The 26,658-nt window shown below is 41.7% G+C and overlaps 1 protein-coding gene across 1 annotated transcript in view; it reads left to right on the top strand.

Moving 5' to 3' along the window:
- The first annotated feature begins 1,471 nt into the window (after positions 1-1,471).
- The window catches only part of MACO1 (macoilin 1), a 63,856-nt gene continuing 38,669 nt past the window's right edge, over positions 1,472-26,658 (top strand). The window contains exons 1-5 of the mRNA XM_047083613.1: positions 1,472-1,593; positions 17,202-17,343; positions 19,122-19,248; positions 24,153-24,276; positions 25,627-25,805. Of these exons, the coding sequence (XP_046939569.1) occupies positions 1,514-1,593; positions 17,202-17,343; positions 19,122-19,248; positions 24,153-24,276; positions 25,627-25,805 (652 nt within the window). The 5' untranslated portion in view covers positions 1,472-1,513. The remainder of the gene's footprint in view (positions 1,594-17,201; positions 17,344-19,121; positions 19,249-24,152; positions 24,277-25,626; positions 25,806-26,658) is intronic.

Genomic DNA, 26,658 nt, shown 5'->3' with positions numbered 1-26,658 from the left:
TAACAGTAATAGTAATAATAATATCAGCCATGGGGGGAAGTAGGGGGAAAAAATTTAGAATGCTAACAGTGATCGTGTGAAGGTGATGAGATCCATGCGTGTTTCTTCTCCCTCCAGCTACTTTTCGACAGCTTCCCAGTTTTCTTTAATGACATTCTTTTTCAAAAGAATCTCTGCTGTCATTTCTCATAGTGATTTTGCCCTACCTACGTTGCAAGGGAGTAATGAATATATGAACAAATCGACGCAAAGCACTCGGCACAAATTTTGTGCCTGGCACAAAATCGGGGTTCTGGGAGGGTTGGGTGAGACGGGTCACTGGCCCGGCGTCCCAACCTCTGAGCAGCTTCTCGCCTGGCCCTCAGTCCCCGCGGCCCCGGCCCCTCGCCCGGGCAGAGAAGTCCCCGACAGACATGTCGCCGACGCTCCCCCAGTCCAGCAGGCGCGGTGCCCACGGGGCCAGCCGCACAGCCAACCCTGCGGACGTGGAGACGGGGTCGCACCGCCTCACACACCCCCGGCGGCCCAGCGCGACGTCGCGCGCACCCACGGCCCCGCCCCCTGTGACGCGCGCCCAGGGGGCGGGACCGCAGCGGCCCCGCCCCACGCCTCCTCCGATTGGCCGCCGCGCTGTCACCACGTCGCGGGGAGCTGGCAGGGTGTGTGTGTGTGTCCGTGTGTGTGGGGTTTGCTTTGTCATTCGTACCCCTGTCGCGCGCTGACGCGGCGGGCCTGGCCGAACGCTCCAGGATCCGCAGAAAGGGCCCCTGGCGCTGACCCCGGAGGCTCCTCGAGGGGGAGGATGCTGCGAGCCCCTTACATAATGACGCGACTGGCTGGAGCACATGTCAGCGCAGAAACGGCACATGCCGCAAACCCAGGCCTCCCGGTTTCATACGGTGCTAGTGATAGCCTGCAATGAATATAGCACGGTATGCTCTAGCGTGGATTATAATACAATGAAACGCAATCCAACAGTCATGAAGTGTACCTTCGCAATAAGGCAGAATATAGGATGTTATATTTATAGGGCCTATTTATAAGCCTCTATTTAAATCTTTTCTGATAGGCCCAAGCACGGACTCAGACACTATAATGATTGGCGCATTCTTCTGTCCTTCAAAGAGGCGGGTTCTAGAGTCCGTTTTGCCTCAGCGGGCCCTTGGATTGGCCGGCAGAGGCGTACCGGCGCCTTCGATTGGTCCCGAGGGCCGTCCGTCGGAGCCGAGGAGGCGGGGCAGACGGCTGGCTGGTGCTGGGGCGGGCGGGCCCCGGAATTGTCATTTCTTTGTTTCCGAAGGCGGAGGAGGCTCTGAGCACCCCCCCTCCCCGTCCCACCCCCTCCCCCCGGGTGCTGGCTCCATGTCTGTGTGACCGGCCCCAGGGGTAGAGTCCAGGCCCGACGCGGGGCGGGCCGGCGGCGGCGGCGGCGGCGGCGGCGGCGGCGGCGGCGGCGGCTGAGGTGAGAGACGGCGGCGGAGGCGGCGCGGGCACCCGGCCCCCCAGCGGGAGGATGAAGCGGCGGAACGCCGACTGCAGTAAGCTCCGCCGCCCCCTAAAGCGGAATCGGATCACCGAGGGCATCTACGGCAGGTGAGCGGCGGCGCCCCCGCCTCCGCCCGCGCGGGCCCCGCGGCCCCCAGCCGGCTCCGGAGGGGCCCGGCCCCGTTATGTAACCCCGACTAGGCCGCACGCCCGCGCCGGGGGCTCTTTGGAGGAGCGCGGCCCGGGGGGCTCCGGCCGGCCCGCAGGGGTGCGCCCTGGGGGCGCGGGGCGTGGCGAGGGCCGCCGGCCGGGCGGGGAGGGCGCGGCGGGCGCCGGTCGAGGAAGCCGCTGCGCCGCCGTTGGGAGCGCCTCGGCCCCGCAGGGGGGAGGGGTGGCGAGCCCCCTCCCCTCCTGCGCCCCCAGCCCGCGGCGCGGGGCGCCGGGCGCCGCTCCCGGGGCCGCCGGGCCTCCGCTGGTCCCCCAGTTCCGCTCTGGCCTGGGAGTCGCCGGCCTGAGCCGGGAGACGCGTGGACCATATGCACTAGGGGGAAAGGCTGACAAAGTTGGGAGCAGACGGTGGCCCCACGGTCCCCGGCAGACTGGGCAGGTGGCCACGTTGCCCCTTCTTTCGCCCTCTACTTCTCTTGGGATCTCAGACTTGGCACCGAGGGCTGAAGCCGATACCCCCTAATCATGCCCTGTGGCCCCGCTCCAGACTCCGAAGGAGCTGATGGTCATTTTTCCCAGCAAACATTATTTTGATCATTCCAGGCAGATAGTTTTCTTTGAACCTTTCACAGGAGATTTTCTCCAAACTCAGTTTTATTTTTCTAGCGAAAAAAAGCAATGTTTCTTTAAATAGAAATTGAATTCACTGTTCTGAGAAGGGGGGAAGGACGACAACAGGTTCATGGGGCAACTTAGTGACAATCACAGCTTCCTAGGCAGAACTTGTATATGACTTATTTTCTGGTTCTTCTTAGAATGTTCATTCTAAACGGTACTGGCCTTGATAAAGCAATGATTTTAGTGGAGAAATAACTAGTTTACAAAGGAGAATGCTCAGCATGTGCATATTGGTTTAATTGAGTCTTTGTGGCATTTTACAATTTAGCTCTCCTAGCTGTGGGACTTAGAGAGAGGTAGCTGATGACACCCAGGTTGTCACCAAGCTAATGACCAAGTGTTAGCATAACTGTACATCTTGCACATGCTGTTGTTTACATACGTGGAAGATTGCTTTTCACAAGCAGCTGAGTGATGTAAACAGGAGGGGTTTTCTTTATTTCAAGTTTAAAATCATTAAGAAGTCAAAGTATAAAGTTCTTCTGTGTATCTATCCTTACATATAGATATATCCTTATGTAATGAGCCGTAGATCATAGGAATAATTCATTCAGTAAAAAAAAAAAAAAAAAAAAAAAAAAAATATATATATATATATATATATATATATATATATATATATATATATATTGTATGGCAGGCCCTGTTCTAGCTACGAGAGTACAGCAGTCAGTAAAACCAGCCAAAATTCATGCTGAATCAATCAAACCTGACCATTTAAACTGAAAAAGTAAAAACCATTTTCCTACCAAGTTAATGGGTGGGGGAAATGTCTCTTCAAGTTACACACGCTATGCTTCTTGAATAAAGGATTTTTTTTCTGCCCATTGAAAAAAGATTTGAACAACTTAATAGTGACACAAGAATAGAAAAAGCGTATTAAACAGAATTGTAGACCAAAGACAAGTGTGGCTTTGAATGGCTGCTATTTACAGTAACATATGACGAGGTACCTTTATTTATAGAAAGAAGATTGGGGATCCCATATTGTTTACATGTCTTCTGTTGTATTTCCCCGTCTCTTTATATTTGGACAAATGATGCCCAATTTAGTACCTACCTGGTAGTAACCACTCAATCAACATGAACAGTGTGAAGTGAATTCATTCTTAATGAAGATCTATTTATTTTAGTGATGATCTCTTGGAATTCGAATGTTCTTACGCTAAAGGTTGATAGTAAATACCCTATGCAAGTAATTGAGAGTTTCGCTATAAAATTTTAAAACCCCGGTAGCTCTCAAATCTGTTTACCCTTCTCTGTTTGGCATTTTTTTTAAGTTAAATGTTAATAAAAGACCTACATATATATTTACTGGTCTTTCCTTTTGGAGCATCATATGTCAAATGAATGTTTTCATTCACTTACCTGTTTCTCAGTTTATAATATGGTGTATTGGCCCGAAGCACAAGATCATAGTTTCGGTTTTTTCCAATTCTGTTTTTTAAAAAAAGTTTAGGAAGTTCTCCTTTATTTCTAAAGCAAACAGAATGAGTGGGCTCGTTATGAATTATGGTGTTTGAGGATTTGTGAGTATCACATTTCTGTGATCATACAATTTAACTATACTGAACTGTGTTTCCTACCATCTATTTACCCATTTTGTTTCTCAACATGTGGCCAATTTTGGTCTCATTAAACAGAGAAGTTTGGTTTTCTTCTGAGTCTCTGTGGACAGTTTTGATAACCACTATCTACTGTTTCACAGCATAACCTTTCATGAACATTATTTTTACGTTCTCAGTCTGCACAGTGTTTTGAACCTGGGACGGCAAGGAGGCAGCTGTGATGAAGAGAGCCCTGGACTGCGGGCATCAGGAGACCTGGGTTTGGACTCCCAATCCCAGCTCTCCCACTTTGAGTCCCAGTTCGCTCATCTGTCAAATGAGTCTTGAGGACCAAAGGAGATCACGTTCAGTTTGTGACACTCTGTAAATTCTAGCACGCAATACAAATATTATTTACCATGTTGTTGTTATCACAGTTTAACATGTTTGGTTTATCCTGTAAGGAGGCAAGAGAGACTAGAAGATTTGGTACAGCTATAAACAGAAGTTGAGTAGTCAAAACAGAGGGTGAGTTGCTTCTTGGTCTTGCTGAAAAAAATCGTGTTGCTGAGACGCTTTTAATCATGGGCTCCAATCCAGCAACTGTGACTGAGGTGATTGTCAAGTGATAGGATTATTGTCTGTATAATGGCTGTGGTAGAATTGTTTCAGGGGCAAGGTAGAAGGAAAATGGATTGTAGACCTGTCAACATGATCTCCATTTATATATGTGCCCTTTGTTTGAAAATTGAAATGTATAGAAATATGTTATTCTGGTCATATTAACAATCAAGAATAGGAGAAAAGAAACAGAAATGGTGATGGATTTCTTTTATATTACTAAGGACTAAAATCCAATGTCACTTATAAACAATCCAAGCCAGCACAGAGCCAGAGTAGGAATTTAGTGCTCGATAAATGTTGAGCGTGTGCATTAATAAGTAAATGAATATAAACGAATTTATCCTACTTGGTTAAGGACCTGCGTTGTTCAGGGAATTGTGAAGGATGTAGGATAAGGCATAGTTTCTTGTCTTCAGGGAGTTTACAGCAGACCATCACAATGCCCTCTTAAATTTGCCCGGTGGTGTGGGGGTTCCAAAGAACTTTATGTGAAAATATTTTTGTTGCATTACATTTTAACTTGCTATTTTAGTTGTTCACCGGATGCACTAACAGCTTAATTTTGCCCGGTGCTATTTTATGATGAAGTAGACGGTCGCCACTAAGTGAGGGAGCATTTTCTAACTCAGATGAGATAGATGTGAAAGTGCTTTGGAAATTGTAAAGAAAGGTCATTCATAAGAGAAAGTAAAATAAATGGGTCCACTTAACTGCGACATTTCAGAGGTCCTCGGGTTTTACGGCCGTGATCCTCTGCCCGCGTCTGCCTTCACACATGCACCAGACGCTCCCCACGGTAACATCTAATTACATGCAGTGATTTCTCCAGGCCGGGTGGGGTTGGAGTGCTATGTAGTTTTGAAAAGCCTTAAGGGGATTCTGTGTGGTTTACCCACCTGTCACTCCGCCACACTCCCCACTTCCTTCCCCCTGAGAATTACTGACTTTATAATAGGAGGGTGAGACGAGGTGTGCTATGTAGAAGCCAGAGGCAGAAACGCTGAGGTTTAAAGTCTCTGCAGTCAAAATTGTTACTGACCCAAGCAAATGTAATAAGAATTTTAAGTAAGGCACCTGTGTTAAGCTTCGGGAAGCTATTTTAGATCTTCGTTACTGGTGGTTGAAGGAAGTGCCCCATCACTTGTAAATTTATGAATACTTCCTGTCATCGTGTGCTGGGCTCTGCGTAGCACGCTGCCTGAAGCGTGGGCAGTGCAGGACCGTAGCCGGCTCTTAGATTTGGATATCTTAGTGCCTTAAAACCAGAACCGAGGACTCAGGACTTCCCTGGCAGATACAATACCTTGTCCCATCTTTATTTCAGACCAGAGTTGCCTGACCTTTGACTTTTTCAAATGATCAACATTTGCATCCTTCTCAGTTTCCTAATTTCCTTTTTTGGATCCCAGTCTGAATAATCTGATCTCCAGAGATTTCACTTTCCTGCTTTTCCGGCCTCTTTAATTAATGATGTTTCCTAAGTCTAGTTTTAGCCTCCTCTGGGCTATGCTTATTAAAGCCACTAGAGGCTGGTATGACCCTTGGCTGCCTTGATTGTACATGTGTTCTGCAACCGAAACCCCAGATACCAATGTTGCAACCTCACAGCCTAAAAGCATTTTGGTAATCTTGGTAGGCTTTTAACGGCAGCAACGCAGGACCTGACGTGAAAGTGATAAATTCGGTACGATTTTAGAGCGGTGTTGGGGGAGGGGGTGAGGACAATGTAGAAATGGAAATGTTCTAACCTTTCCAGTGACGTGTTTACCTAATCCTTATTTTTGCAGTTTTCATGAAATACGTTTAAACAAATCTGCCATACTGGAGTTTTGTACTTCGTTTTTGCTAGTAGTGTACTACCTTTAAAAAAAAAAAAAGGTACTTTCCTCCAAGTTTCATTTATGATTTTTCTTGCCTGAGTGCTCTTGGCAGTTTAGTTTCATTAGATGCTTTGAAAATCCCTTTAAATTCCTGCTACAAGTTGAGGCAGGGGAAGGAGGGAATGTGATCTATTTCAGATTATTCGCTTTAAAATTTTTTTTAACTTTTTTTATTTTAATTTTTGAGAGACAGAGAGCACAAGCAGGGGAGGGGCACAGAGAGATGGAGACACAGAATCTGAAGCAGGCTTCAGGCTCTGAGCTGTCAGCACAGAGCCCAACGCTGGGCTCGAACTCATGAACGCGAGATCATGACCTCAGCCGAAGTTGGATGCTCAACCGACTGAGCCACCCAGGCGCCCCTCAGATTATTTGCTTTAAAGCTTCCTGTTGTATTAGTGATATTTTCCTTTTTCTTTGATTTCTCATGGTCTTTCTTGAACCTCACTAGATTTGGAGATTGATTTTAATGGGAGACTTAATAACCTATTATTTTCACTTTCTTGTTAGTTGTTTGCCAAATATCATGGAGCCAATCCTTGTTCTATAAGCACTTATATTTCCAGAGGCTTTTTCTTTGGCCATTTCTCCCAGATCTGCCCATTGATATTAACCCTTTGGGGTTGTGTGTGTGTGTGTGTGTGTGTGTGTGTGTTTTGTTTGTTTTGTCATTTTCTAGGCTGTGATCCAGGTGATACTTCAGGAGATAGAACAAGATATAACATACCTCATGGAGCCTGGAGAGTCAGATAGAAATTTTATAAACATGGTTAAGACCTCAAAGTGAAATACTATAATTGACTTACTTTTCTTTCTTCCTTTCTTCCTTTCCTCTTCTCCTCTCTTCTCCTCTCTTCTCTTCTCCTCCTCTCCTCCTCTCCTCTCCTCTCTTCCTTTATTTATTTCTGTCTCTACACCCAATGTGGGGCTCAAACTCACAACCCTGAGATCAAGAATTGCAGGCTCTACCAACTAAGCCAGCCAGGTGCCCCTGGGTTACTTTTCTTGATGAAATTTAGTATGCTCTTCAATATATTACTTTTATTTATTTTATTTTATTTATATTATTATTATTATTTTATTTTATTTATATTATTATTATTATATTATTTATTTTCTAGGCTTATAGATTTGGGTGTAATTATCTTGGACCATTTTCTTTTTTTTTTTTTTAATTTTTTTTTTTCAACGTTTATTTATTTTTGGGACAGAGAGAGACAGAGCATGAACGGGCGAGGGGCAGAGAGAGAGGGAGACACAGAATCGGAAACAGGCTCCAGGCTCTGAGCCATCAGCCCAGAGCCCGACGGGGGGGCTCGAACTCACGGACCGCGAGATCGTGACCTGGCTGAAGTCGGACGCTTAACCGACTGCGCCACCCAGGCGCCCCTCTTGGACCATTTTCAAGAAATAGGTCCAGAAGAAAAAAGTTGTGTGCTCAATCAACAAGCTACTTAAGCATAGTGGCACATACCAACAGTAGAAACACATCTCCTTTGCTACACATTCTTTTTCCATCATGAATTTCTTCAAGTACCCAAGGAGTGACTGTTTCCTCAAGGTCTCTCACCTTTAGGCACATGGATCCCGGTAATGGAGACTTTAAAAAACAAAAACAAAAACGCAATCAACTGTTTGAATGTATTCTTTGAGGCTTTATATCTTTACTCTGACATTTAACTGATGTCAACTTGGCCTCTGCTCATCAGCCTTCCAAAATGCTTATCATCCCGAGACTTTGAAGCCCCTTCATAACTCTGACCTTCATTCCTTTGTTTCTGCCTGCTTCTTTTAAGGGTGATGGACTCACACTGAGTCGTGGGATTGTGACGTCAGAAATAATTTATCCCTCGTCCATGTCTTCTGTTGCCTTTTCTTTTTTAGAGGCTTTGCATTTAGTGGATTGAAACAGTGCAGCGAGTCTACTTTCGGTGTACCTGTAGACATCCCTGATTGATTTGCGCTGCTTGAGATCTGTTTCCTTACCTAGAATGGCGGAGGTGGCTGGAAATAGTTTAGCTCTGTTTTCAAATTATATTATTACTTTTTTCATCTTCAAAACACTTCTAAAAGCCAAATAAGCTACTCAGTACTAAATTCAGTATTTTGCCTATCTTGTAGTGAGGACACTTGAGTTCTAGAGAGGTGAGTGCCACGTTCATGGTCAAACAAAAACTCCTGTCTCAGATGAGAGAAATACTAAGGTTGGAGTCTTCTTTCTCAGGGGTAATAAGCATTATTTTCTTGTCTTGCTCTAGGCTTGACAAGCTGTATACGTCATGGTTCATTGTATTTATGATTTTTTTTTTAAAAAATGAGTTGTCTTTTTATTTTTGAATTACATGTTTCCTTATTACAATGACCGTTCTAAGAGTGTGAATTTTGCTGGAAAGCAGTCTTGAGTTGTCCCATCTTTTGTGCCATAGTTATTTCTGTAAAGAACATTTGACTTCATTTTTTTTTTTTCTGCAGAGCTTCATAGTGTGTTTACAAATTAAGTTTATAAATTCATAGTTTACGAATGAGATACTGAGGATGTATTCTTTCCTAAAGTACATCTGCTCATTTTTTAAAAACTTGGTCCTGTTGGAAAAATTAAAGAATTATATAATTTGAATATACACATAGGAAAGGATATAAAGAAGGAAAATGATATTTACTGAATATCTAATGTGAGATGAGAAAGTCCAGTATGAGGGATAATCGTATGGGCTTTAAGTCATATGAACTTGAGTTCAAGGAATGTCCCCGACCCTAGTTGTGTGATCTTGAACAAGTCATTTACTTGCTTTCTCTCTCTGTTTTCTCATCTATAAAATGAGAATAGTAAATAAGACCACCTACTTTACAGGACTGATATAAGGACAATTGAGATAAGTGACATAAAGAACTTAGCATAATGCCTGACACAGAGAGTTGCTCGGAAAGTTATTTGCTGTTACTATTTTTTTTTTCTCTTCATTCTTTTATTTTGTTCCAGTAAGGGTATTAGCTTTAGTTTCATATGTGAGGAAACCAAGTTTTGCCCCAAGTTTAGTTCCTTTGATAGAGGCCCATATCTGTCTAACCCCAAAGTCTGTTCTCTTTTTTGTTGCACAGTATGGTGCTGCTTCATCACTTCTGAGTGTCATGCATGTGTAATAATTCATACGGAGCTCTCAACTCTCTACTACATGTAGGGCAAGTGTCATTGTCCTCATTCTCCAGGTGAAGCAACAGTTACCAGGAGCCTTTTTTAAATGAGAATCTTTGTTAAATTAAAAAAAAAAATCAGTATAGATATGACAACAATGCAAAATGTGATTCTGGACCAGGATATGTCCATGGCTCGATCTCTATTTATTCATCTGTTGCTTCAAAGGACATTAGTGAGATAATTACTGAAATTTGAATAAGGTTTCTAGATCAGGTAATAGTAACATATCAATGTTAATTTCCTGACTGATTAAAAAAAATAACCAATATGTATGCATGGTAACAGGGGGAGCATGATAACAGAAACTTGATAACTTATTTTATCACTTATGGAATCTAGGCGAAAGATAGGAGGGAATTCTTTATACAATTCATGCACCTTTTCTGTAAGTCTAAAGTCATTTCAAAATGAAGAGTTAAAAAAATATAAGTAGTGAGGGGGTACCTGGGTGGCTCAGCTGGTTAAGCATCCGACTCTTGATCTCAGCTCAGGTCTTGATCTCAGGGCTGTGAGTTCAAGCCCATGTTGGGCTCTGCACTGGGCATGAAATCTACTGAAAAATAAAATAAATAAAAGTAAAACTTAATATGACAATGTAATAGCACAATGCAACAGACCTTAGTGCTCCTGCTCTGGGATAATCACCATTACATCGTTTTTAATTATTGTTCTTCTTTCTATATAAGCAAATGGGTATATTTCTTCCTTAACAAAAGTAGGATTCCATTTTACATAAAAGTTTCTTGGCTTTTCTCCTCACTTAATCTCTTCTCCATTTCTTTTTTTAAAATTTTTTTTTTCAAAGTTTATTTATTTTTGGGACAGAGAGAGACAGAGCATGAACGGGAGAGGGGCAGAGAGAGAGGGAGACACAGAATCGGAAACAGGCTCCAGGCTCTGAGCCATCAGCCCAGAGCCCGACGCGGGGCTCGAACTCACGGACCGCGAGATCGTGACCTGGCTGAAGTCGGACGCTTAACCGACTGCGCCACCCAGGCGCCCCTCTCCATTTCTTACCATAGAAATGTATTTAGGGGCGCCTGGGTGGCTCAGTAGGTTGAGCGTCTGACCTCGGCTCAGGTCACAATCTCACTGCCCATGAGTTCGAGCCCTGCGTCGGGCTCTGTGCTGACAGCTCAGAGCCTGGAGCCTCCTTCAGATTCTGCGTCTCCCTCTCTCTCTGCCCCTCCCCCACTCATGCTCTGCCCCCCCCCCCGTCAAAAATAAACATTAAAAACTAAAAAAAAAAAAAAAAAAAAGTGTATTTATTTATTTTTTTTAACAGCAGTACAGCATTCCACATAGAACTCACTCTGTTCTCTGTGGTCTCCAAACCCCTATTCCTGTGCTCTTTCAACAGTGCCCTGCAGCCTCTAGGTTCCTGGTTCCTCAGGTTTCTTTCTTATGAAATGGTAATAACTACCCTGCCTATTTCACAGTTGTAAGGCTAAAATGAGATAATTAACATGAAAGCATTTGGAAAAATTACACGTGTGGTGTAAGTGTAAGGTGTGATTGGGTGCGTGATTACTACCGTTGAAGATACGAAGTGTCTTTGACACAAGATACTGTGGCTTGTTCTCTTTCTCCTCATGTGCCTCTGCCCCCTCCCCATCCCAAACCTCATAGAGTCCACACTGTCAGAGGTGTGTGTGTGTGTGTGTGTGTGTGTGTGTGTGTGTGTTTTAGATGAAAGTGTTTTTGAAACAGAATTTCTAAAACTCTAAATTCTCCAGCAGCTTTAGGTTCCAGTACCTGTCCTTGATATCTGTCCTTCGTAAAATACTATACCACACAATTCTTTAAAAATTCTTAAAAGCTTTTTTAAGTGATTTCTATCCTAGTTTTTCTTTTTTCTTTTTAAACTGGTTGTATTTTACAGTAGATTTGTCACTGCGGTGCCTGTGTATGTATATATATGTATGAGTGTGTGTGTGCGTGCGTGTGTGTGTAATTGACTCTCGAAAAGTTCTCTTTGCGGTCTGCAGGAGGACTGGAATAGAAAAGACAAGTAAGGAGCAGCTTAGGTCTTCTCAGACTGTCCCTCCTCTCTGGATTGCACACCGGGATGCAGGTGCAGAACATAGCAGTGGGTCTAGACCATTTGATCTTGATGCTTGCGCACAACTTTCTATAGTCCACCATTTCTCAGTTGTTTTTGTCTCAGGACCTCTTTCCGCTCTTGGTTTGTATGGGTTATAGCTATCAGTATTTGCTATATTAGAAATTAAGACAGAAACTTTTTTTAAGTTTATTTATTTATTTTGCGAGAGGGACGGCGCAAGTTGGGGAGGGGCAGAGAGAGAGGAGAGGGAGAATCCCAAGCAGGCTCCGTGCTGCCAGCACAGAGCCTGATGCGGGGCTTGAACTCCTGAAACCGTGAGAGCATGACCGGAGCCGAAACCAAGAGTCGGAAGCTTAACTGACTAAGCCACCCAGGCTTCCCACGACAGAAACATTTTAAGAATTACTAGTTCATATAAAAATAGTAATAAACCCATGAGAAGGGTGGTGTGGCTCTACATTTTTGCAGATTTCTGTAATGTTAGGCTTAACAGAAGACACTTTGAGAACTCCCGCTGTAGGCAGAGCCAGTGGCAGGTAGGCCAAATGGAATGATGGTCCGGCACCCAGAGCAAGACTGATTAGTGATTAGATTCGTTTGTTCCTAGTGAAGGAGAAAACAGATTGGGAGCATGTGCATGGTAATCTTTGGAGCAGAAGCTGTTTGTTTTGTTGGTTGATGTTGCTTTGTTTAAATACCCTTCCCAGTCATCTGTGCACGATCTCTCCATCTACCTTCATTTTAAGTGTGTGCTTTGGTAAAGGCCTTACTGTCGATTCTGAACACTCTTGTGCATTGTAGGTCATTCATTCGACAAATATTTGTTAAGCTTCTGCAGTGTGCGGGTGCTCTGCTGGGCACTGAGGCTAAAGCAGGGAACAAAATAGGCAGCTCTTTTGTTCTGGTGGACTTTACTTTTAAACAGTGAATGAAATAAAATACTATTTATTTATAATTGCGAGTAAACGTTCTTAGGGTCTAGGATGCTGTGTGAGCATATCACGGGGTACCAGTCTTCACTTTGGGATCACGGAGACCTTTTTTAAGGAAGTGACGCTCATGCTGTGCGCTGAGGGGCAAGAAGTAATTAGAAGTGCGTCATGTGGTTACGTTGTACTTTGGTAGGGATCTTGTCTGTAACTCAGAAAGAAAGGTAAGAAAATGGACGAATTAACCTTAAACAGTGTTCCTAGTTGAGGGAAGGAGAGCTAACGGTTTGGAGAGAAGAACTGATAATCCGAGGAGATGGTTGTTTTCTTTCTGAGACATTGTGGAGTTCGGTGCTGGTACCATAACAGCGAGAAGTTTATATGACGGGACAGTACTTCTCAAGTTTTAATGTACACACACACGGTCTAGGGATCTGGTGAGCACGCACGCTTCGATTAAATAGGTCTGAGGAGGGCCCTGAAATACCGCTCTTCTGAAAACCTCGTCCTTAATGCTGATGCTGCTGGTCCCTGGACCACACTTGGAGTAACAGGACTAAAATCATACATAATAAGATTTCAGCAGGAATATCAGCTGGACAAGACTGGAGGAATATTCTAGAGGTGATGTCGAGTAGGGAGAGGTATTTGATAACAGACGAGACAGCAGTCTGGTGTAAGAAGTATCATGCTACGTACTGAAAGCTAAAAGCAGTTCACAGTTGCTGTCTGAGAGGACGGGAAAGCTAGGAATTGAGATAGATGGCCGCTAGCACAGCCAGTGAAGTGTTCTAGAGAGTCATTTCTGTGGTGAGGACCAAGTGAACTAAATGGCCATTAGTCTGCCGAGGGAAAAGGTCAGGTACTGAGGATTGATGGCCACACTATGGTAATTATGTGGGCTCCAGAAAATGATCTAAGTGACAAGCAGCTAGTGGTAGCAGAGAGAAGGTGCACTTTACTTGGAAAAAGAAAAATGTTCAATACTACTTCTCATTAATCATAAATGATTAATCCATAGGTGGAGAGTATTGCTGAATAGGTTCAGGTAAGAAAGGTTATAAATGGCAAGGGCAGGAATAGAATGTGTGTGTGTGGGGTGGTGGGGGGGACTTAGAGCTAACAACCCCTTTGAAAGAGTCACCGCCATTAAGCCTAATAATTACACACGTCACTTCTTTATTTCACTGGCATCTAGAACAGAAGCACGTAAGGCCATCAAAAGACATTATTGGTCTGCCTTTGTTTCATTATATTATTATGAAAACTATCTTTTTGTTGCAGTTATGCTTTATATTTTCGTTCAAGACATTTTATAGTTATTCGTAAATGTATTTGGATCAGAGAAAGTAACATCAAGCTATGAACCATGTTATGAACTGTATGCATAAAAATCTTTTGTATTTAATCGTATTTTCTTCATGGTTTAAAAGAAATATTGTGGAATGCTATAATGGCTTAAAACCTTATTTTCTGTCCCTTTAGAATGTCATCTCTTTGGATTTGGCAAAATCTTACGACCTTCAAAACATGGAAGGAAAGGAATTAGTTAGGGTGTCTACACGGAGAGTAGTCATTTTAGATTGCTCGTCTTTTGGCTTTTTTTTTTTTTACAGGTACCTATAGAAGGATAATAAGCATAATTTACTGATAGAAAGAACTAAGTGAATACTGAATCAGGCAATTGTCTTAAACTTTCTAAAACCCTGAAGACGGAAATGAATCAATTCAGTACTAGTCCTAAAGTAAAATCAACTTCTTTTTAAGACGAGTAAATTATTTATTTCCATATATTTAAAAGTGTGGCCAAATACATAATGTAAAATTTAGCATCTTAACCATTTTTAATGTCCAGGTCAGTAACCACACGTATATGCACACGATTGTGCAACTAAACTCTAGAACTCTTCTTGTAAAACTCATAAAATCTACTTTGTTAATTAGATCGCCTCTTGAGTTTTAGAGGCAGGTGCTCCTAAAAGGGGAGCCTGACGAAAGTTGAGGGTACAGCATATGTTTGTGAAAGATCAAGTTTCCTTAGATATCTACACTTCTAAACTGTGACTAAGAACTGGGTGCCAAGGAACACGAAAAGTATGAAAGCAGTTTTTTGAAAAGACGAAATATATGAAAAGGAACTCTTGTGAAGTCACAGACTTGAAAACGAGTAGTCACTGTTACAAAGATGATAACTTCTGTATTGCCTTAGGTTTAGATGATTAGGTCATGAAAAAGTATTCAACAGGCTGTCAGTCTTTGGATAATGGCTGTTTAACTAGTGCAGTAGGATGTTGCTGGCCAGACAGGGGGGCTGCCACGCCTGGGGAGCGTTTGGGGCAGAGAGTGGTACTCCACCTTCACCTGGGAGCGGTGTCAACTCCACAACTTGACGTACTCGCCACGTCTCCTTCAGCTGCAGTCTGGAGGCAGCCCCATGGGAAAAAGTGTTCACAGGCGAAGTAAAAAACATCTCCATGCATGCCATTTCTTAAATGCCTTAGAAACATGGCCGAGAGGCTATTATCATACTTCTTTGAAATCTAGAAACAATTCTAGACACAAGGAAAAAAACGTTCCGTTTGAAAGCCAAGCAGCTTGGAAAGCTGGTTTGAAACTAGATTTGTGTTCCCGAATGCCTATTCGGGACTCAGTTGTCTCTTCTAATAAAATATGTCTTGCTCTCCACTGGATCAGTGATAGATTTGTTGAGTGAGAATGGGGCCCCCATCGTCACCCAGCTAATATTGAGTCTAGGGAGATGAAACTAAAAGGTGGGACTTAGAATCCAAGCCTGTTTTCTGGTTTGCCTTGGGTTCCTTGATTCTATTGCAGACCTCTTGATCGAAACCTATTATCAGAGCCCTAAGCGGTTCTATCAAGAGTTAGTATTAGAAATTGCCCCTAGTTGCAAATTATGCATCATTTTGCTCCTGTATCACTGAGGGTCATACATGTCTGTTCTTGACATCTTTTTACCCTTGTGACTTGAGAGGGCACAGAAACAATCCTCAGTGCTGGATCCTGTTTTTGTTCCCCCCCCGCCCCCAAGTTTCTAAGTTTTTTTGCAGCTTATTTTAATATATTTCAAAATGATTTATTGAAGTCTTGATTTTGGTGGTGGTGGTATATATTCAAACAACTAATGTAATCGTATCGATATTGGAATATTTGTATCACAAAGCAGCACGCAAGTTCTAGCCCAAGTCAAAGTGAGTGTTAGGTGTTTTCAATCTATCTTACAAAACCTTTTTTTTTTTTAATTTTTTTAACGTTTTTATTTATTTTTGAGACAGAGAGAGACAGAGCATGAACAGGGGAGGGTCAGAGAGAGAGGGAGACACAGAATCTGAAACAGGCTCCAGGCTCTGAGCTGTCAGCACAAAGCCCAATGCGGGGCTCAAACTCACGGACCTTGAGATCATGACCTGAGCCGAAGTCGGATGCTTAACCGACCAAGACACCCAGGCGCCCCATTTTTTTTTTTTTTTTTTTTAATGCTTAGCCTTAACCTGCTCCAGAATTGACTAGGTTAGGGACATAGAATTAGGCGCTTATTAAATAATAAGGGGCTTATTAATCTGAAGGCTACTCTTATCTACTATACAACTCATGAACTGGAAGAATGGACTTTGAGATTTTAATTCATTTCCTTGTTTTGAGCTACTGGAGTGGTTAAATATGTGTTCTGCCCAGTTTATCAAAGTGTGTTTCTATTTAACATATATCCAGAGGGAAATGGAAGCACATATTTGTATCTTAGCTAGAGCAAGGCTAAGATGCTTCAGGATTTTTTCTTTAATGTACATTTTTTTAAGTTTATTTATTAATTTTGAGAGAGAGAGAGAGAGAGCGAGCCCAAGCAAGTGGGGGAGGGGCAGGGGAGGAGAAGAGAATCCCAAGCAGGCTCAGCACCATCAGTGCAGAGCCTGACATGGGGCTCAAACCCACGAACCATGAGATCATGACCTGAGCCCAAGTCGGACACATAACTGACTGAGCCATCCAGGCACCTCTCTTTAAAGTACATTTTACATCCTTAGCAGTGATTGGCATCTGCTCCTGAAGTTCATTTCCTTCTGTTTAGGGAAGTCATTTGAGTTTTGTTTGGTTAATGCAGGTGAACAATACATAGAGAGGCAAGAGGAGAAAAGAGGGAAAAAGACAGAACCCTTCAAGCATGTAGGGATGTACATCAAGAATTTCAAAGACTCTTCAAGCAGCTGTAGAGGGGTGGGGAAACAGCAAATTTGAAGCCTTTCAACCGTGACATTTTCTTCTAATGAAGAATAGCCTGAAAGCTGTAATTTTGAGAGTGTTGCAGTATTTTGAAGTCAAATACTTAGCACATTTTTAAATAGTGGTGAGATTAAAAAAATTTTTTTTATCTTAAATGGAATTAAGCATTTTTGGTCATCACCTTTCTTTGAGGGTTGTGGGTATCAGAGTGAACGCCAGAGCTGTTAAAAATTAAATGGGTTCCAGCGACAACTCTTTTTTGTCCTTTTTCTCCATTGTTTTCATGGTATGTGAAGATATTTTTTTTTTTGTCTCTTAAAAAAAAAGTGTTTTTTCTTTTTCTGTGCTTCCCAGATGACCTTGAATTAATTCTTTACTTTTATTACTTTGCAGTACATTTTTGTACCTGAAGTTCCTGGTAGTGTGGGCACTTGTCCTCCTGGCCGATTTTGTCCTGGAGTTCAGATTTGAATACCTGTGGCCATTTTGGCTTTTCATCAGGAGCGTCTATGATTCCTTCAGATACCAGGGGCTGGTATGTTTATTAATATGTGTATTTCAAATATAAGCGATGTAATTTTCTAAGAAAATCTTCAGTAACTGATGATAAAACTGTCTAAAGTACATCTTATTAGCAGTCCTTAGGTGACTGTACTGAGCTAATAGGACCTATGGACTGAAACTGGCCTCTTAAGGTAATTTTGTCTAAACCCACAAATCAAATCGTCACATTCCCTGCCTCCTCTACCATTCTAGAGACAAGAAGAGAAGGGAAGACCTGGGGAGGGAAACAAAGTAGTGAAGGAAACAATAATTACCTAGTCCTACTCCGAAGTATTTCTGGGGCCCCAATCACTGTGTTAGTGATTGGGTTAGAGTTAGAACAGTGGTTCTCAAACTTTCTGGGGGTCTCAGGGCCCCATTACATTCTTAAATTGCTGAGGATTCCAAGCAACTTTTATTTATGTGGGTTAGATCTGTCCATATTTACTATATTAGAAATTAAAACTTTGAAAGCAAATTTAGATATTTGGTAATTCACTTGAAAATAATAACAAGCCCATCACATGTTAACGCAAATTACATTTTTTAAATGAAAAATAACCATATTTTCCAAAACAAAAAAATGCGAAGATTGACTACATTTTTGCAAATCTCTTTTAATGTCTGGCTTAATGGAAGACAGCTGCATTTTCATATCTGTTTCTGAACTCACTCGATTGCAATATTACATATCACGTAGCTTCTAGAAAAAAACCTTAGGCCTGAGTGAATGAGCGTGTAACAGGCAGATGACATCTTGGTATTGTTATGAAAATGATACTGACTTGCGAGACCCACTGAAAGGATCCAGGAATCCCCAAACTAGGTTTGTTTTGTTTTGCTTTGTTTTTTTACGTCTATTTATTTTTAGAGAGCGTGCGCACGCGTGCACACACCCTTGAGCTGGATAGAGGCTGAGAGGGAGGGAGGGAGGGAGGGAGGGAGGGAGGGAGAGAGAGAGAGAGAGAGAGAGAGAGAGAGAGAGAGAGAGAGAATCCCAAGCTCCGTGGAGCCTGATTCGGGGCTTGATATGGGCTCTATTTCAGGAACCATGAGATCATAACCTGAGCCCTTACCAAGTGTCAGACGCTTAACTGATTGGGTCGCCGAGGCATCCTCCCCACACAGCCCCAGGCTGTGGTTTGAAAACTATAGGTTTAGAACGAGGGCAAAGACCTGGGCTTGTTCCCTTGGTTGACCTGCAGTTCTCTTGTGTTCCATGACCACACCTTAAACCTGTAACTCTTCGACTTCGAAATCCAGAGCCTAGAAGAGATGGCTTTGAGCTCATGTCCTGTTGGTAATACATTAATAGTGGTGTGTCCAGAGAAAGGTTGCATTATTAAAACCCTGAACATCAGCATAATTCTTACTTCTGTGGTTCATTTGTGCTCCAACAGCCTCTTCTTTAAGAATGAGGCTCTTTAGGAATGTTTGATGAGGAGAGGAGCCTTTTCTGTGTTAAAATTCTGACTCTTAGGTGACCCACCTGTGGAGTCCAAATGAACTCACTGTGATCCAGCCTCAGTGTGGTCTGGTCCGGTTGTTCTTCATGATTTGAGGCCATAAATAGGATTACTCTTTAATGCTCAATTAACCTCTCCTTTTTATATGGTGGGTTTTCAGTGCTTAAAATGTCCTGTTGTCACTTGCTCTATAGCATGGCAGATTCAGAGATCTTTGTCCAACAGGCTTTTAATAATCTCTGTTTAAAAAAGAAGTTCTAAGACGTGTTTTTAATTTTGTTTTGTTTTGTTTTGTTTCCTTTAGGCCTTCTCAGTATTTTTTGTTTGTGTAGCATTCACGTCAAATATAATATGTCTGCTGTTCATCCCCATACAATGGCTTTTTTTTGCTGCTAGCACCTATGTGTGGGTTCAGTACGTATGGCACACAGGTAAGTCTTAATGGCTTCTTCACATGGATAGAAATCTTAGATTCAACTTTTTATTTATTTTTTTTTTTTTAAATTTTTTTTTTTTTCAACGTTTATTTATTTTTGGGACAGAGACAGAGCATGAACGGGGGAGGGGCAGAGAGAGAGGGAGACACAGAATCGGAAACAGGCTCCAGGCTCTGAGCCATCAGCCCAGAGCCCGACGCGGGGCTCGAACTCACGGACCGTGAGATCGTGACCTGGCTGAAGTCGGACGCTTAACCGACTGCGCCACCCAGGCGCCCCAGATTCAACTTTTTAAATGATTTCTTTGAATACATTACTTAGGGTTGGATTTAATGTGGACATTTTTAAGTGGCCTTTTCCTAATAGATTACATCTTTAAAGTTTATTTCGTCTGTTTTTTCATTATTGAATGAAAAGTTTAAGCCTTTATGATTTGACATCTCAGTTGTAGGCATTTCAACGACCAATCCTCATTATGAAGATATTCCTGTGTGTGTATGTGTGTGTGTGTGTGTGTGTGTGTGTGTGTGTATGTTGAAATGACTTCTCTTTAGGTAGACTCGAAGACAGCCACGTTCCACATAGGAAAAATGTTCCCAGAGTTTCAGCTTTGAAAGGAATGTCTGAGGTCATTTAGTTGAACCCTTGTTCGGTCTAAGAATCCCCACAGCATCACTGACACTTGGTGGTTTAATCGCTGATTGAAAGCCTACAGTGACAAGGAACTCAGCTTTTGGGGCAGCTATAATAGAAAGTTCTTCCTGATACTGACCCAGAATTTTCCTCCTGATATTTTTGACCCAGCACATCTTGACTGTTTGGGGGCTTGCTTATCTCACAGAGGACATAAAGAGGCTTTCCCCCACAAATAAAGGGACGTGCACAGAACTTTTTCTTCAGATTCGAGGGGTCTACAGACCATCCCCTTGAGCCCAAGCATTGCATCCCCACATGAGAGCCATACCGAATGAGTGTGGTCTCCCATCCACAGTTAACATTTCTTCAGAGATTTAACGTCTTCTCTCTCAAGTCTTCTTTTCTGTAGGCAGAACGTCTCTAGTTTCATCAGCTTTCCTTGTATGTTATCTGAACCACTTTCACCATCCTGACCTTCTTAGCTCTTAGCGGTTCTCTTAACCGAAACGTGCTGTTTCAGGTGTGTTCTGACTGGAGTGGAGCCACACAGTCACCTCCGTCCTTACAGCTGTACTTCTGCTGTCTCAAACTAAGATGAGGCCAGACATTCTCACATTCTTCCAGGCCACCGTGGCAGCCTGAGTTGGGGGCATGGGGACGTGAGGACTGGCTCTCAGCGTGCTACGCTTTCAGCAAAGCTGCACGAAGCTTGATTCTTAGGCCCAGCTGCGGAACCTGTTAGGATTTTGATCCTGGAGGGAGTGCCAGCTCCTAAAAGCTCCCTGGAGCATTGTTCATCCTCTTCTCAGAGGTGCCAAGGGGATGATGTTGGCCCGTGTAGAAGGCACGGGTCAGCTCTGATATTTGAAGTATCCACTGTGAGCACGGTTTTCTCCATCTTTTAGCACTCTCTCATATCTGACTTGATTTATAAGCTAACATGACAGTTCCTTAGTCTGCTTTCCTCTAATTAAAGTGATTTTCTTCATACTTTAGTTTTTCCTTGTATTTCCTGGTCCCGGGTCTTGGTTCAAGTGAGTTGCCATTTACACTCGTCATTGTGTCTGGGTTGCAGTTTTTTCTTTGTCATATGAAGGTGAAGTAATCTAGATAATGTCTAGGGGAGCCTTCCAGCTCAATAATCTGTGACTTTGATGAACTATAGTGATTTTCTAAATTACTTTAATAATGTCTTAGTAGTTGGGGAAAAAACTACCCCTGTAACAGTTAATAGAACCTATTGGGAACGAGTTTGGTGGGGGACCACAGGGCAGCAGTGAAGCTAGGATCATAAGGGATACTGGCCTCCCTTTAGCCTGAGGCTCAGAAATGCATGTTGGAATAGCTAAGTTGTGAAGTAGGTTTTAATTTGGAACGATTAGTGCTCAAATAAACAAAAAAGCAAACTTTGTATTCTTATTGGGCCAGACAAATACGAGTACAGTTTTTATAACACGGGATACATTTCTCTTGCCACTTGTTAAAATTTAAAATTCTTTCTTAACTTTATTAAGAATAGTTGATGAAATTATATATTGCCACAAAAGAATGATAATATTATTTCATAAACTTCTTTTCCTTGCTATTAAGAGGGAAAAGAACACGATACAAAACTGTGTGTACAATATGACTCTTTCACTTGCTCAAAAATATTTTCATGATTTTATTATTTGACAAGTGTAGAAATATAGATATTTTGTCCAAAATGTTCCATTTTTTCTAGAACGTGCATATTATGTGTATGATCACTTTAGAAATTAATATAAGAAATTAAGAAATATAAATTTTTTAAAAAGCTTATTTATTTTTGAGAGAGTGCAGTGGGGGAGGGGTAGAGAGAGGGGGGACAGAGGGTCAGAAGGGGGCTCTGTGCTGACAGCAGCAAGCACAACACAGGGCTCAAACTCACCAACCGTGAGATCATGACCTGAGCCGAAGTCTGACGCTCAACCAACTGAGCCACCCAGGTGCCGCAGGAATATAAATTTTTGAAAATGTATTTTGAAATGAATTTGTGAAAATGCCCTATTTTTTATAGGTTAAATCTGTAAGAATGGTTGAGGCCATTAGCTGCCTTGACAGGACTTTGAGTGTCTCTTGCCTCACACACTAGGTCTCAGGGGATTTAGGTTCTCCTTAGGAACAGACTCCGCATCATCTCGGTGATCTTGGACCCAATTTCTATAAACTCTGGGCCTTACTTTCTTCTTCAGTATAATAAGGAGCTTAGACTAAATGATCTTCTTTGTAGTTTCAAGATGCTATGATTTTTCTTTTATTTCATCCCAAGATCCTTAGTAAGAAGACCTTAGGTTACTGATTTCCCTCCCCCCACCCATTCCGTCTTCTGTCACTCACTTGTCTTATATAGTCTCAAAGGAGCTCTTTTCCAGAGTTATTGGACCTCATGCCTGTGTAGTCCATCTTCATTAAAAAAATCCCATTATTAATCATGTCTTCACATAGATAGTCCCAGCCTGCAGATTTTGATTGTAAAAATCAGTGAAAATTACCCCATTATTTGTATCTTACTTATTCTACTCCAAGCTGCTTTTTCCTCCCTTGAAACTTGTTTTTAGTTACAAAAGGAATATAAGCTTATAGTCAAGAAAAACAATTTGTAGAACAGAACTTAAATGTCGGAAACATTTCTTTTAGTTTTTTTTTTTTTTTAAGTTTATTTATTTATTTTTGAGATAGAGACAGAGCAAGCGAGGGAGGGGCAGAGAGAGAGGGAGACAGAATCCCAAGCAGGCTCCATACTGTCAGCACAGAGCCGGATGCAGGGCTCAAACCCACAAACCGTGAGATCATGACCCGAGCTGAAATCAAGAGTCAGAGGCTTAACCAACTGAGCCTCCCAGGTGCCCCTTAAATGTCAGAAACATTTCTTTATGTTATAACTCATTCTTAAGAATTTATTTTTTACGTATCATTTCATGTTAGTACAGGTCTTCATTCTTTTGAAAAGCTGTATCATATACATTATACACATTTATTATAAATAGTTCTCTGTTGATAGGCATTTAAATTCTACATTTTTGCTATTGTGAATAAGATAGTTTATATTCTTATATATTTATTCCGGGGAGTTTTAAAATATTTCTGTAGGGTAGATTCCCAGAATTGGAATTTCTGGGTCAAAGGTATAATATTTTAAGTTTAATTATACTAACCAAACGGCTTTCTAAAACTTGTTGCCCCAATTTATATTTTTGTCAAGTATGAGAATGAACCCTTTGGCTTACCCTCCCTATATTATTACTTGTCTTTAAAATTTTTGCTTATCTAGTAGAGTGAAAAATGGAATATAATTTTTAAAACATTTGTATCTCCCTAATCAGTAGTAGTGAAGTTGAGCATCTTTTCATATGTTTTTTAGCCATCTATATTTTTCTTTTATAAGTTGCAAATTCTTTTCTTCAGTTGCCTTTTTATTGATTTGTAGGAGCTCTTTGTAAAGTAGGGCTGTGACTCTTTTCTTTTACATATTGTAAATATTTTTTGCCAGAATGTTTGTCTTTTATTTTTGTCTATGATTCCATTGCATCTTTTGTTATATAAAAGCTTTCAGTTTGGGTCAAACTTCTTTTTAATTAGTTTGAAAGTCTTTTAAAAAATTTTTTAATGTTTGTTTATTTTTGAAAAAGAGAGAGAGAGAGACAAAGTGTGAGCAGGGGAGGGGCAGAGATAGAGGGAGACACAGAATCCAAAGCAGGCTCCAGGCTCTGAGGTGTCAGCACAGAGCCTGACTCAGGGCCTGAACCCGGGAACCACGAGATCATCATCTGAGTGTAAGTCGGGTGCTCAACTGACTGAGCCACCCAGACACCCCTAATTAGTTTGAAAGTTTTAATGAAAGTTACTGTAGTTAAGAGAGCAAAGTGATGGTTGCCGGAGGAAAGGAGCATAGGGGGATGGGCGAAATGGATGAAGGGAAGTGGAAGGCACAGGGTTACAGTTTTGGAATGAATAAGTCATGGGCATAAAAGGCACAGCATAGGGAATACAGCCAATGACATCATAATAACATTGTGTGGTGACAAATGGTAGCTACACTTGTGGTAAGCATAACATTACATATAGAGAAATCGAATCACTATGTCGTACCCATGAAACTAATGTAACGTTGTATGTCAGCTAAACTCAAAAAAGAAAAAAGAAAAAGAAAGTTACTGTAATTGAACTCGTGTCCCAAACAACCCATCTGTTATGTTAGTTTAATGTATTGCTGATGCTTGTCTCTCTGCTGTTTCCCACAGAAAGGGGAGTGTGTTTGCCCACGGTGTCCCTCTGGATACTCTTTGTTTATATTGAAGCAGCGATTAGATTTAAAGATCTCAAAAATTTTCATGTAGACCTTTGTCGTCCCTTTGCTGCTCACTGGTGAGTATTATGTGTATTCTTAGTCTCTAATTCAGTTCAGTGTTTTCAGTGTAGAATGGTAAGTGCCATTATAAATTTTTTCTTAGAGATTTTACACGAACCCGAAGACAACATAATATGGCAGTAAAGAGCGTGGGCCCTCCTTTCAGGCAGATGAGTATTCGAGCCCCACTTCTTTCCCCTGATAGCATTGTCACCTTGGACATGTCACCGGCTCTAAGCCTTAGCCCTCTCACCTGTGTATTGGGGACCTATCTTGTGGGGTCATGGGAAAGATGAAATGAGGGGATATATGTATTTAACTTAATTTCAAGCACATAGGTGTCCGATAAATGTTATCTATTTTTATCTTAATCAGATAGTGATTCCAAAATGTCTTGAAATAGATGGCTCTCTCATGAAATTTAAATGAACTGACTTAATTTTTGCTAGTATTTATGACAAACCAAAATAAACAGGAATCAACTAAGAAGATATCGTTTCCAATATTTTAAAGTCTTTTCACAAGCAAGTGCATTAAATAAACTTGGTCAATAAAACTTGTCACTTTAAATTTGTAGTGAGAGCACATTTAGACTAATTATAATTTGTAAGTTTGAATGTTAATGAGACTTAATATGAGTTTTGACAGTGTTTGCAGAAGCTTTGAAATGATATTAGACAGACTGATGAGTCAAATGAAAATATTTCAACTTTTTATCCCAGAGGTTGTAAGTACAGATGGTTTAATTTGGTGGTACAAACCAAATGTTGGCACCGATAATATCAATACTTATTTATGTATTTATTTTTTAAATGTTTATTTATTTATTTTGAGAGGGAGAGAGTGCAAGAGGGGGAGGGGCAGAGAGAGAGGGAGAGAGAGAATCTCAAGCAGGCTCCACGCTGTCAGCACGCAGCCCAGCGCGGGGCTCGATCCCACGAACCATGGGATCATGACCTAAGCCGAAATCAAGAGTCAGCGCGTAACTGACTGAGCCCCTCACTCAGGCGCCCCCAGATGCCTAAGTTCTAAAAATGCACAAGGGAGTTTGTTAATCAAAGACATTAGCAACTGTATCCAGCAGTCACTGGGGGTAAAGTTCTTGAGTTGGTTTGAAGAATGTCAGAGTCTGGTGAGCAGCCTCTTACGGTCTAGCAGTCCCTCTGTTCCCTGGGGGTTTGCTCCACGTGCCCGCTGCCTGTCACTTCCACAGCAGACATCACGTATATTTATGTGTACTAAATGCTCCACTGCCATCATCATCTAGAATGTATTTCTTAATTTCAGTCGTAGGTGTCCTCGTGTGCTTGATGCATGTGTGGTTTGTTTTTAACTGGCAATTACTGGCTAGGTTTTCTTCTTTCTAGCATTGGGTACCCCGTGGTGACTTTGGGCTTTGGCTTCAAAAGTTACGTAAGCTACAAAATGCGGTTAAGGAAGCAAAAGGAAGTGCAGAAAGAGAACGAATTTTACATGCAGCTTCTTCAACAAGCCCTCCCCCCGGAGCAACAGATGCTCCAGAAGCAAGAAAAAGAAGCCGAGGAAGGTAGGTCTTTACCCTAAAGCTGTGTTGGCTCAGTAGATTAGTCATTATTTTGTCTATCAGTAGATTTCTTTTTTGGCCCTGGAAAAGTTGGTAGGACTTTGGAAGATTACCAAGGATTTTCCTGTTTTCTGGTGTTCCCCTTCAGGGCCATTGCTTTGTTTGATCATGAAATACAGGGCGTGGATGTTTTCTAGCTAGTAGCTGAAGACCATGTGCTTCAAATACGTTTATTTTATTTTATTATTTTTATAGCATATTTTCCATTTCAACCTTTTATTTGTTACAAATATTTAAAAATGTTTATTCTCAGCAACATAGCATATATAATTATGTGAGTTTATAATTGAAGCAAGCCAAGAACCAAAGTATAAGCAAGATCGTGATGTGGACATAAATAGTTGTTTTTTAAGTTAAAATTCTTCTGAATAGAGCAAAAGTGGTTCGGCCCCATTCTAAATGGTTCCTATAATGCAGTGCGGCTCTTAAAGTGAGCAGTTTCTAGTAAGACCACTCTAATGAGCACGTATCTAATTCAGTAGATGAATTGACAACAATACTAGTTTTCTTTGAAGGCTGGAAGTTTGGAGTCATGTTTTTAGTTGAAATATACCAATCTTACTCTCTGCTATAGTGCAGAAGGATCTCTTCAAGTAGACTTGGACAGACTGGAATGTGTAGACCTCATACGGAAAATTCTTTCCGAGTGCCCCACTAAATGTCATAGACTTATTACCTCATTGCTAGAGTCGAGAAAAACATAGATGCCCCATATCCTGACCTCATACCTCTCCTTTTGTTTCATTTAATCACTTTCTTTTCAGTAAAGCTATTAACAGTTTGCTTAGCCTGTTTT

This window comes from Lynx rufus, unplaced genomic scaffold (genome assembly GCF_022079265.1).
Source record: "Lynx rufus isolate CCGP_SWC_20201006 ecotype Redwood Valley unplaced genomic scaffold, mLynRuf1.p SCAF_2, whole genome shotgun sequence".
NCBI classification, from domain to species: Eukaryota; Metazoa; Chordata; class Mammalia; order Carnivora; family Felidae; genus Lynx; species Lynx rufus.
The sequence above is the reverse complement of the archived record's forward strand: the minus strand, read 5'-3'. Positions and strand labels throughout refer to the sequence as shown.